The 13,946-nt window shown below is 40.1% G+C and overlaps 1 protein-coding gene across 2 annotated transcripts in view; it reads left to right on the forward strand.

Annotated features, from left to right (window-relative positions):
* The window catches only part of br (broad-complex core protein), a 50,012-nt gene extending 42,824 nt beyond the window's left edge, over positions 1 to 7,188 (forward strand). For both annotated transcript variants that reach the window (XM_067355596.1, XM_067355595.1), the window contains exon 7: positions 591 to 7,188. In XM_067355596.1, coding sequence (XP_067211697.1) covers positions 591 to 841 — 251 coding nt within the window. In that variant the 3' untranslated portion in view covers positions 842 to 7,188. The remainder of the gene's footprint in view (positions 1 to 590) is intronic.
* The last annotated feature ends 6,758 nt before the right edge of the window (positions 7,189 to 13,946 follow it).

The raw sequence follows: 13,946 nt of genomic DNA on the forward strand, positions 1-13,946 counted from the left end.
GGAAATATTTCTTTTTAATTGGGTGTCGATGCATATGTAACGGACTATGGTACTTGATTTCTCTTTCTCTCATCTCTTTTCTTTTTATTTCTTCTCTTTCTCTCTCTCTCTCTTTTTTTAATTCGTTTCAATCTCTCTCTCTCTCTCTCTCTTTCTGCACTTCAACTTTATTTTCTCCCTTTTACGCTGGCTCGTATATATGCATTTATGTATCTATTTATATTTCTATTTGATATTTCTATGTTTTCTACCTATTTGCGTATTTACTTTTATCTCTCACTTTTTTTTACATATACGTATTTATCGTATAATTTATCGGCTTATGCGTGGCCTCCGTTTTTTCTGTCTGCTATATTTATCAACTCACACACATTTAACTTCTACTCTCGCTTTGCTTTGCCTGTCGCTTTATATAAAAAAAAAAAAAAAAAAAAATCTACCTATACACCGCTGTTATCTCACATATTCACATTTCTTATCTCTCGCATCTTTAACGGTTGCGCTCGCGAACGGTAAAAACCTCTCTCGTACGATGCGAATCTTGAAAATCCAATATGTTATTCATTTACGATTACGCGCGAATATCTTAGGTCCGCCTTCGGCGATTCTCGCGATGCGACTATCGCACCCGTTGCACGGCAGTTTGCTGCCGCCGGGAATTTGTTATACGTGCGACGTGTGCGGCAAGACGCTCTCCACGAAGCTCACCTTAAAGCGGCACAAAGAGCAGCAACATTTTCAGCCTCTGAACAGCGCGGTGTGCGCGCTGTGCCACAAGGTGTTCAGGACGCTCAACAGCCTGAACAATCACAAGAGCATTTACCACCGTAGGCAGAAATAGAAGTGATTGCACACGCGCGTGTCTTACGTGCCAAGGGACACCACGAAACGAGCTTAATAGAGACTAAAAAATTGCACGCTGTTCTCATAAAACGATCGCGCGCGATCGACCGGGGTCGTCGTTGACACAGCGTGTGGCCATCCTCGGAGAATCGCGTCCGTTCTCTTTCTCGAATTCTCGCTGTCTAGCCGCAAAAAACGACGTCGAACCAGCCGGAAGGAGAGAAGCGATTCGATCCACGCTCGATTCATCGGTTCCACAATCTTACCGCGCATTTAATGCTGGACATAGCCTGATGTAGTCTGATAGTCATTTTGCTCACTTGACCTTATTAGGTTATGCAAAATCTGCTGTGATCTTTTGAGAGTATTTTTCAGTTATTGTCGCCCGTGGCTTTCGAACTGATGTATTTCGAAATTTATATTTTCCTTCCCGGCGATAATCGCTACGATTATCGCAATCGTGGTAGAATTGGAAGCTGCGAAACGCGTGGATGTGAAAATCATTCCCGGCGATTCTCGCCGGTCGCCAACTTTTTAATGAGTTTGACAGGAAGGTCACGCGCGCGAAGCTAATACGAGATGAGAAATCAGACGGGCAGTTTTTAGCGATAAATATACGGTGAGAATTTATGTGCGGACCTTTGGAGTAGTAACGGACTGCCAATGTTTTGTACGAGAGTTGAGACGCAATTGTTATGTTATATCGCCTATCGATTGCATGTCGATCATAATGGGTTTGACATTTGGGACCAGTCGGAGCATATGAGATGTGGATTCTTTTAGCCACTCGATCATTCGAGGAAGATGCGATTATCGAAGACAACTCGGTCATTCTTCGAAGGGCAACGGGAATTGCGTCGAATGTCCCCATTGTGTTCACGATGTTGCGTGCGTGCGTGTGTATGTGTGTGTGTGTATGTGTGTGCGTGTGTCCATAAAAATCTTCCTCGTATGTCTCAGCTGCTGCTTGGCAACAATTTTCGTAAAAGCGAACGTCGGTTCGAGCAATCAGTGCTTCCAGATGCGAGTATACGTGGCGGATATTGTTATCACGCGCGGAGCTAGAAATCGGTAGAAAGTCTGGATAACGCGCGCTCTATTATTTTGTATATCTCAATTTTATTTTAATAATACTTTGGACATTATGGCGAAACGGTGATATTAACGTTGGTGTCGCGCTCCCGAACTTTTCAAAGAAATTTTAGGATTTAATTAGTTGACAAAGTTTTGTGATGGAAAAAAATGAGACTGACGGGAGTGCAATCGGATGATTCGAATTGTGACTGGTTTTCCGAATTGATTTTCGAGATCGATTTTAATCGACGAGTATAAATATATACATATACACATATAATCTTCGCAAGATGCGTCAGCAAATCATTTATTCGCACTTATCGCACGAAAATTCACGGAACGGTGATTACTTAGATTTCGCACGTAAGATTCACGCACTGGCGTTATGATTTACGGGACCCAGTGCCAATGGATTAAAATATAGAAGTATAATCTTAATTTTATAATTACTCCTGTACTTATATTTCTAGAGTACGCTTCTCTTTCTATATTTTTCCCTTTTTTTTTCGTACTGCGGAAATATATAAATAATCGGTCGCACACGTACAATAGACTGGAATATACGCGAAATGCTGGTTTCAATATCATTTCGGAGATTGACGTCAGTATATAATCTCGTCGAGTTCAATTTCCATTGCGAGTGATACGGTAAACCTTGCATCGATAATCGTGATTCCTTTTGACGAATGAACGCGAAGCGTCTCATTTTGATGTATCTGCGACGCAGAGACTTGAACTCGCCGTAATTATATATAGCCGTTTCAATCTCGAGATCGTTAGGTTGGGATTTAATCGTAGACGCACCTTGGCTAAAGCTCCGACATTGTTTCGCGGAACAGTAATGCGAGGCGAATCACTGTCGAAACCATGTCAAGAACGCGCTTATTGGCTATGAAACGCGAATTAATTTAGGCTTTATTAGTTAGATCGATATAGCGAAAATGGATGTACTATTGGAGGAAGGTTTTTAGTGTCGAAGAGACACAATCGTCCAACTAAGCATAGATAGAAGGCGTCCAAAAATAAGTTTCGATAAGACTGCAAGCGGGCCCCGGAATAAGTACACTGTAAAAAAATTCGGCAAATTTACGCGAATAATACATGTAAAAATTATATGGTTAATAACGGAAATGTTTAAAGTCACATAATTTTGCAAAAATAATGTACTTTTATCTCTTATTATGTAAATGTATCTTTATTTTATGTGGAGTACTGCACAAGTGATAGAACATTTCACAAATCTTATGTAAATTTTGGTGCATAACGTGGCATAATATTCCACAAATTATAGTTACATTTTTACACAAATAAAGCAAATTTATCTGTGTAATCCATTCGGCCGCACTTGCGATGCGCCACGAATTTGAAATTAGGAATTGTTCTTTAAATAACGCGGACTGTTGATGCAAGACATATACGTAGAGCAACTGTAAATTTACTTATGCAATTTGCTTCATCACAACACTTGAAATTAATTTTACTCACAAGCTGTAAACTTACACACGGGAGTGGAATCTTACACTCATAATGATCGGTCCGCTGTAATAGTTGTAATTTCGCGCGAATATTTTTTTACAGTGTACAAAGCACTCGAGAGTTTAATCGTTTCGATATTAAATATTGCCCGATTCACGTGGTTCCGATTCAGTTTGAAGAGTGCGCGATGCTTCTTTTCAAAGGACGGACGAGGGTAGATGAATTAGCTGTAGGTCAGCAAGAAGATATTCTTATACCGTACACTTTTCGTCGTCGCTTGAATCGGGGAAAAAGTAAGATGCAATGATTTTAATATATATACACAAATACGCATATATTTTACCCTAATATATTCATTCCATATTAAATGCTTTAGCGGACTATCCTACGTAGACTTACATTCGTTTTTACGATACCTAACGAATTTTACATAAAGTACCTTACTTTGTTATTACTATTAATTATTATTATTATTATATCATCACTCATATTATATATTGCAATTATTATCATTACTATTAATTATTAGTAATAATAGTATTGCTGTTAATATTGTTATTAATATTATTGGTATTATTACTATTATTAGTTTTTCTCTTATTACTGTGTCACGGCTGTTTCCGTTTCGCGGCATACTCGATGGGAGAATCCCCCCCCCCCCCGGCTTTATAATATATTCCACGAACATATATACAATACTCCACTTCCGTGGTATCCGACCGGAATATTTCATTCTCTACGTTCCTTCCCGTCCATTTCGTGTTCCGCGGCGTTTCGGAGTGTCTTCCATCGACCGAATCTCTTGAATAGGCCCGCCGTGTTTTTCTTTTATGGCTTTTCAGTCGTACGCGAGGGGAAGTCAAAAAGTGAAGAGATACTTTTAATTGATTTGGGAATCGAAAAAGTCTCTTCGCTTTCGAAAACTTTCGCGAGTGAAAACTGCGAAAAAAGATCGTAACACTTCGAGTCGCGCGATTGATAATGCGACTTTTGTCAGTTCGCGGGACAAATGGGCGGGAAGAAGATGGGGAAAACCTGTACGTACTGTTAACGCCAAAATAACATGAGAGTTCTGAGAAGCGCTCGAAGCACGTCTGAAGAAGATTTGAGGGGCCGAGTACGTTCTCTTTAGACGCTCTCGCGGGCCTCCTTCGGGACACTCGTGTTATCCGAAACCGATAGATTACTCGCATTCTAAACAATTCACACATCAATAGGCAGCCGTATACTGTACACACTTCTCACCGCATAGCTGTAAAACGCTATATTTTAGTAGAGCCTCGACGACTCACACTTGGTTAAAGCCTGCATGACGACCGGGATATCACCGTTTTGTATCGCGCGAACAGGTGATCGCAGTAGACGACGAGTAGGCGGGAGAGTCAAGACTCAACGAATGCATGCGCATCGGCCTAAGAGCGCGATCGTCGTGTGTGTGGTTTCGGTTAGATAACGACAGATAGATATCTTCTATTTTTCTTGGGGGATGAAGTCGCGTTCTTCGCGGAGCGCGTACGCGAGTTGGGACACGATAAGAGAGATATCAAGAGCACAATTGCGAACGAGCGTGCGTGTGTGCGTGTTTGTTTGTGTGTGTGTGCGTGTGTGTGCGTGCGCGTGTGTGTATGTGTGCGCGTGAGTCCACCATAATATTGATGCGCGAGACCAAGGAGGTGATGCGATAGTAGCGGCCGCGATTACATCGGTACCGCCAGCGTGGGGAATTGCTTCGGCGAGACTGTAATAGAATCGGTAACGCGGCCAGGCTCGATACCGCGTTAGAATACGGAATGTTACGCGACGGTCGTTGAAATGGGTCGAACTGCACTAAGAGAAGACTTTCCTGAACCGGTGTACAGTTGTGAAAGTGAAGTTAAACTTACAGTGAGAGACGAGATTAGGCGCTGTGTTATTTCCTTTAATGAATTAGGTTCCTGACACAATCGAAATGCCGGCAGGAGTCAGGCTAGGCTGAAAATCGATATCGAATCACGCCGGTGGAAGATTATTACGGGGGCGTATCGGACGCGTGACTCGCCAGATTCCAGCGGAAATGTAATAAATTTAGACGGAGCCGCTAGTAGAGTAAGTTTCGAGTGAGACTTTATTAAGGCTGAATCGTAGTAATCGCGACTGAAGGATCTGTGTAACGGCGAAAATTGAGATGCTTCACCGCGAAATAAATTTACTTTGAGGCTGTGGGATCACAATGAGACTCGGGCGAGTGAATCGCAAATCGTAAGGCTCAGTTCGCGCGCGATCGCGAAATGCGTCTCACGCATCGCGCTTCCCGCCCGTGCGACGCAAGCATACTTTTCGGACGTAAAATTTCTTTCTTTACACTTCGTGCCGTTTCTTCCGCTACTTTAATTCGTTGCGGTACAATTTGGAAGAGAACCCGTATTTTTCTCTGACATCACACGCACACGCGCGTGTGTCTCGTCCGCTAATCTGCCAATTTGCCCGGCTGATTTGTGTCTTCGCAGATTTTCGAGCCTTCTCCACCGATCACGTAAACGAATTGTACTCGACAGTGCATCGATCGGAAAGGGGAAAAAAAAAACAAAAAAAAAAAAAACAAAAAAAACGACGCGTGTAGACGAGTGCGTGGGTATATATTTTTTTGCGGAAAGTGCACGAATCCCAATAGACACGAACACGCGAATTCGATTCGAGTGACGGACTGATGCTCGCGCATGCACGAACATCGCATATCGGTGTGTTCACACTTCGGCTCGTATAGGCAATCTCTGACGCAAGTGTACATGCACGTTGAATGCATTTATAGATAGGCTATGATAATTTATGTTAAAACTGTGTTTTATGGAATGCATCGTTGCGTCGCACGTATTTTCCGCCCTTCGCATTAATCCAGATATATCGTTTTACATCGCTGGAAACGATCGATTGATCAATCGCGATCATAATATATTTTCTGTACGCGAAATATATAAAATGTATAGAAAATATTGAATAATACAATTTTTCAATTTTGTTTAAAAACTAAAGTTATCAATAATTTTGATTCGTGCATGAAATTGAAATAAATTAAAACTTGTTTACATTTTATAGCTTAAAATACAAATTATGCATCTCTTGAATTAACAATGCTAAATTGTAATGGAAACGAAAAACATCCGGTTTTTATATTCGAGACAATGAATTTGTACATACACACGTTAATATTGTGAGAATTTTGAAAACGAAGCAAACTGATTTTATATCTGATGCGCTTGGACGAATCCGCGAAATTACATGCGACACGGAATGCATATACATTAGCACAGATAATTTAAATGAGGAGAAAAGATTGCGTAAGATAAAAGCAAAAAGTTTGTTAAATCGAGGGAATGGAGACGATGAGGAAGAAGAACGAAGCTTTAAATTACGAGAATAACGAACACAATTTTATAGTGGTCAGAAGACAAGAAAGAACTGATATTGATAATATTTAAATTAGTAGATTTATTCGAAGAAACGAATTTGTGACTATTGTAAAAATGGCCAAATATAATTGCGAATATATATATCTATATATAAATATATATATATACACGTATATTTATATGTGTGTGCATGGCACGCTTGCATATGGCGTGCAATATCCGCGTGTACATATGTACGCACATACTCACGCGTGTGCACGCACACATATGTATATATATATATATATCTGCCCTCCGATCAGCGGTCGGTGCGATATTATGCGAATAATAAATTATTAATGAAATTAATGTAAATTTGACTGAATATTTAACTACAATTTATATATTAATAGAGATTTATTTGAGTGTCTTCTTTGTTTATTGTTCGTTTAATTCTTCGCTTTTGTGTTATATTCCTGTAACACGCGATATCGTGCAGCCAACAGATTACCACCGGTTTACATTATATCGAAGGCTCGTTAGTTTGGTATGACAGCTATTGGGACGTCATTCTTCATTATCGTGTTCGATTGAGCATCGTTTTCAAGTAAGGATAGACAGAAATGTTCGCAACATATGTATTATAAAGAGATTTGACAATATCGCGTATTGTCCAAGACTTGCGGCTTACAAATTTGATATTGTGCAATTAGTGAAGATACTGCGATCGAAAGTATTATCTACAATCGCTTTATAAAAATGTCAATCATATTAGTAATAATTTTGGTCTTCCACACAAGAAATCTTGTGAAAGTAGTGTAGCGAAATGTGCAAAAATATTGTAAATATAACTCTTTAAAACATTCACATGCTTGCATTATAGAAATATTTTGTAAAAATGCTTGCGATATTTTAAAGTTTTAGTTTTTAATTCTAATATTTTATTAGTTTTTCTAAATAAGAGAGAATTTATTCGATTAACTTGAAGACGATGCGCAACGGCATGAAACCCAAGCCCTCGTTGCTTATTGGAAGCGATAGTGATTTCGATTAGACGTTATTAAATGTGTAATACCAGGCTTCTGAGCATGAAAGACTGAAAATATGTGTTGATTCGCACGTGTCGCGGCGGGCCGCGCAGCTTCGCAAGGTCCTTTTGTCGCATTGAAAATATAGAAGTGGAAGACGAACGTACGTCTAAAACCGCGCAAGTCGCATATAAACCGACTGACCTGATTCGCCCGTGAAAGTGTATCACGACGTTCCATTATACCAGCGCTCGGAATTAGTTGCACATTTCGGGCCAATTTAAGAGACGACGCCTCCTGTTTCCCCACTACCGCCCGGCCGCTGGCGGTCGAGCCGCCGATAGCTCTGGCGCAGGAGCGTTTTATATAAGAAATAGACTCGGTTGTTGAGGCACCTCTCAAAAAATAGTAATATTTTCTTTGCTACATAAATAATGTTTATTTTCATTAATAATTAAATATATATATTATGTATTAATGAAAATAAACATTATTTATGTAGTGAAGAAAATGTTACGTTTCCTGAGAGATGCCTAAACAATCCAGCCTATTTCTAATATAAAACGCTCCTGAACCAGAGCTATCGGCGGCTCGGCCGCCAGCGGCCGGCCGGTAGTGGGGGGACAGGAGGCGTCGTCTCCAGAATCGGCCCGAAATGTGCAACTAATTCCGAGCGCTGCATTATACATATATACATATTTACCACATAATATATGTAATATCTTTGTTTTTTTTTATTTTTTTTTTATTTTTCGCTGCTATCTGCGACACGATTGGATCGACGACTGATTTGGACTGATCCGTTTTTTACATCGCGATTTTTATTAATCAGGCGACGTGTGCTGATATATATATATATTGGACTGATGCGTGAAAATTTTTTGACTGATGTTACCAAATCGTTGCTTAAAAGTACCTAAATGTTAAGTTAAAGAATTTATGAATTTATAAAGAGCGCACATTATAGAGGAGGAGAATTGGCAGAGATCACCGCGTTGCAGAGTCGCGGAAATCGGATAAGCCAAGCGAAAGAAATGCTTCCTTACGTTTTCTCCTTTCTTTTTTCTTTTTTTTTCTTTTTTTTTTTTTTATTTTTGCCGAGGGAAGAACGCGCATTTGCGTGCTAGTAGATGTAGTACAACAATCGGTAATAATGTTAAGATCAACCGTGTAGTACAACAATTTAGAAGCTCGTCGCACGTGAAAATGAGCTCGCTCATTTTCAACGCAGGCCTAGTTCTTTTTTTATCTTTTTATTTTCGCTTTCTCTCTCTCTCTCTCTCTCTCTCTCTCTCTCTATTTCTCTCTCCATGATTTTCCTCTTTGTAGACAAGCATACAAGGGTTACGTGATTGCTCGTTCAAGCACATATATGATTTACTTCCCTATAATGGAAAACTTTGCCGTTACTTCCGTAGAGCTAAATAATAGACGCGATAGGACACTTTATTGAAAGCAGCTGTTGAAAAGGAAAAAAAAAGCAGAAAAACAAAAAAAAAGCAGAAGGAATGCGGCGAGAACTTTTTTCGCATCACAGCTTTCTAACAATACAGTAAGGCCTTTAATTCCGTTAGTTGCGTTATGGTAGGATTACATTAAGACGTAGAGATATTCAGCAGATAGCTTTTCCGGTTAGTATCCGCACGCAATCACTAAAAACGCTCAAGTGATAAGGGATATGAATTTTCTAAGAGACTGACGATAATGTCAGATCGCAAGATCTGTGACATATCGGCTTATGAAATCCTCGAAAAACTTTAAGAAAAAAAAAACTTCCACTCGATTCTCGAAAGACGAGTCTGTTTCGCTGCGAAACATTTTGCAGGACCATTCGCCGCATTTGCGCGAAAATGAACGTCATCGCAAATTCCGTTTTGTCATTAGATCGGCATGATGTGAAAAGTTTTATACGCTGTTGTGTTTCGTCAAATCCATAACGTAGCGCGACGACGTTGCACGTCGCTCGCAAGTGCGAGTTTGGTCTTTGAGCTAGAAACCGTGCGTTACCGTGATAATCTGTTATGTTATTTTTTTCATGTCTCAATTATAATATATATTTATTAATTATCTCTAATCAAATCAGTCGATGTCATCTCGCGACCGTCATTCGCCGTATCGCTATTATTATCGTTCTTACTGCCATTATTACTTATTATATAACACACGATTATATTATTATTTTTTTATTATTATCACACCCACACCCCAACATCGTCATCGGCATAGGTATTATTATTTCTTACCATCAGCACCATCGTATTTCACATCATAATTGTTCTTATTATCGCGCTACCGCTATTTCTACTGCTATGGCCAACATTTTATTGTTATTATTATTAAATCCCGTCTTCGTTGTCAACGAGTTATCGTAAATGAGTTTCGAGTGTTGTCATTACCGCTGTTGTTATCACTACGATCATTATATTACACATTTTACATGCTGCCGCTGCTGCTATTGCTACTACAAATACTATTTGGACCAGTACGGTTTACTACAACTCCCATTATGATGATTTATTATTATTATAATTATTATTGCTACATTATTATTATTATTTTTAAGCAATATCAAATGCATTTTAATATATTTTCATTTTTATATATAATAAGAAATGTACACTATTTGGTTTAATAACTCGTTTGTGTTTTCACTTGTTTTTCTAGTTACCTATCACATCCTCTCGGTAAAAAAAAAAAAAAAAAAAAAGAAAAGATAAAAAGGTCACGTTAATACTGCATCAATTATTCAGTGTGTGCACAAATTTTGTCGCCGACGATAATGGCGAAATTGATTCTCTTTTTTTTTCAGCAGGAAGGTAAGTGATATCGATACGTTACAGTTGACATGTCCCGCGGACATTTACCATTGTTCCACCATTATTCGATTAACGTACACCTTTGTGATGAATATCATTGACATATCATCAAAACGGCTACGTTTAAGAAATAGATGCCGCAGCGCTCGGATTTACATATCTTTAATTCAGACGCTGCAATCAATCAACCTTTTTCGCAAATAACTGATACCGTCAACGCTAATACGCGCTGCGAAGTTCATTGTTAGAGTCGATTCTCACATGTAAAATTGTGCATCCGCAATACACGAAACAAACTGATCATTCTCGCTAAAATATTGTGGAATCATTAACATCAGTGAACAAGAATTAAGAATTTGAGACTTAATTTTTTTTAAACCACGATTGGACTAATCGCTTATGTGTTAATAGAACATTTTACCATAATCTATATGTGAAAACTAATCATACTCGGTAAATCTCGCAATCTCGGTGATCGGTAATGGCCGAAAGACAAAGATTTATTAGAAAAATTCAAACAATAGCTCATTTTCCCACATAATCGTCATATTTTTCGACACATTTCTTTCACTTCCTCGTTTCTCGGGAAAAAAATTTTTTTTAGAAAAAATGTGTCGAGAAACATGAATATATATAAAAATGAATCATTGTTTGAATTTTTATAATAAGGCATGAAGAACGTATTTATGGTATTGTGATCGGAAATGAAAATGCAGAGTATAAATGACTTGTAGTAAGACTTATAGATTTTTATATTTATTTCACCTTCCTCGTATCTTATTGTAATAATTTTGTGTTTCGGCCTTAAAAACACTACGCTCGCGAGCAAGTGCAACGAAGATCAGCGTACCGATCATTGGTTGCATCGACGGTCTCTTTAACGTAACGCTCTAGAAGTCGCCTGATAACCGATCGCGTCGATCAGAACGCGCTGCCGTGAGGAGTACGAAGTAAGAACAACTCGTTTCAGCGATCAGGAAGCATTCTGTCATTGAAGTCCGGTTTAACTCTTGTCTCTCGAGCGATATGTTTTTTCCCGTCGTTACTTCCGAAGAAAGAGAGAAAGGGAGAGAGAGAAAGAGAGAGAAAAAAAAGAACTTGGCGTATAGACGGGAAATTTCTGTCGCGTGTCGAGAGCAAACGTAAGACGGTGAGTACGAGCGAGGACGATGGAAGGAGATGCATATCGAGAAAAGTCGGGAAACGCCGCCTGAAACTCGGGGGGGGGGGAGGGGGGGGGACGCGACGCGGGCCCCCGACAACTTCCTCGTTCACGCGATCACACGAGTACGAGGGGATCGATTTTTGAAAAGAAAAAAAAAAAATAAAGAAAAAAGTCGCCACGCAGCTCGCCAGAGTCACGCATATTTATTTAACGTTTACGTTTATGTTTTTTTTACGTTTATTTGTTTAGTTTTTTCGAGTTGCATGCTTTAAATGTCATCCAGAATGCTCAATGTACCTAACTCTCTCGTCGTTTTCATTTCTCATGTCTGTTAGGCTTCGTGTACATATTTGAGAACCCGTCGAACAATGTACAATGCATATTCATAATACAAGCTAGTAAACGGCTTGTATGGCCTACCTCTTGATGGAAAACATATGCGAATGTGTGATTCCATAGGCAATTCCTGTGCTCCATCCGAACAATTATCAACTCCACGTCCTTTCTCCCGCCACCCATTTTCTTATTGTGTCATTGTTTATTTCTCTAAGTAATATTATTTAAGACATTGAAATAAAAATTATATTTTCGTCGAATGAATACGTTGTTAGGATCTTAAGTAATCAGATGGCAAGTCATTCTGAGGTAATCAGTATGGTATATCAGAAAATGTACAATCGCATATGACAATGCGGTGAAAACTTGTAAAGTGCGATAACATTAGTCATTCGCAGAATGTTTGGTGTACGATTGTATATCGTCCGGAATCGGTTTTAAACGCGCGTCGAGAAAACACGTACGGCGACATGGCGTACAAGGCTCGCGCTCGCGGTAACCGCAAAGTGTAAAAGCAGCTCGCTCGAACCGCAGGAGAGTGCAAGTGATTTGCAGAATGTCGCGTGTCAAACGGGATAGAGTCGAGTCCCCCGCGTAAGAGAAGTTAAATGCACAAATTCGCATTCGGCGAAGTAGCACATCCGCCTTCCTTTCCACGAAAAAGCCTTCCCGCGACCGTACATGCACACATTCACATATGGTATACACGTGTGAAAGCGTGTGTTTTCGGCGTGTGTCCGCTCGTGTGATCGTGTCCGTGTATGTGCGTGTGTGCGTATGCGAACTATCCCATGCATGTGCGTGCGCATTTTGCCCTCTATCCCTTTTTTTCCGTATTAAGCAGTGTGGTCGGAGTTCCGCAGAAGACCCGGGGAGGAAAGTCGCCATTAAAGAAAGTTCTTACTTCGCCTCCGCACGAAAAGCAACAGCGCGCCGTCGATTCTTCCATATCTCTCCAATTCTTCCCTCCCCAATTGCGTTTCCAAGGACGTGCCGTAAACACGTGTAATTGCTTCTTTAACGACGCGAGTCTCGTTTTTCAATGGATTGATTAATGCGCGGGGCGTGATTCAAGTGGGAAAAGAATAGAAGAAGCAGCAGAAGATGCGACGGCAAAGGAGAGTGTCGATTACTTCACAGTCACGCGCTGATCGTCAGATTTGCGAAATTAATTTATATAAAATTTTTCTCCATTTCTTTTTTCAAGGTAATTGAAACGAATTTTAAATACACACGCATTGTTCGCTCGAATTTTACGAATTTTTACACGATAGTAAATACGATGTAAGAGGATTAAAATTGAAAATAATTTTCATCGCGAGAAAAGAGAAGATTTTGCGGTGAATAATGATGACGTGCAATTCGTTAATCGTAGAGTTATTATACATATTTGCTGAAAAATATTTCTAAGAGAAACACCACATTTTAAGCTGTCTTGACCGGTCATTGAAGACACGAGTTCACACTTATTCGAGCTGCAAAAGAACCGCACAATCGACGCGACTTGAAGCCGATCGAGAGGCACACACAAGCGCAACACGAGAAGGACCGTTCGTGCGTGCGATCGCGCGAACAGGCTGTAGAGTATTCCGCGAGTAGCGTCGCGCACGCGGCCGTTTCTCACCGGCGGGGCGGCAGGGGAGTGGGTTTTAAATGTTGGGGGTGTGCAGCTGCATGAGAGGTGCGTTATTGTGTTTCAGTGCTCACCTCTATGACGGGGCTGACCTTACACTCTCTGAACACCCAGTCAGCGAAGAAGTTGTTCACCTGCCAACTGTGCAGCAAGGTACTATGCAGCAAAGCATCCCTGAAACGCCACGTTGCCGACAAACACGCCGAACGA

The sequence above is a fragment of the Linepithema humile genome, chromosome 5 (assembly GCF_040581485.1).
Source record: "Linepithema humile isolate Giens D197 chromosome 5, Lhum_UNIL_v1.0, whole genome shotgun sequence".
NCBI lineage: Eukaryota > Metazoa > Arthropoda > Insecta > Hymenoptera > Formicidae > Linepithema > Linepithema humile.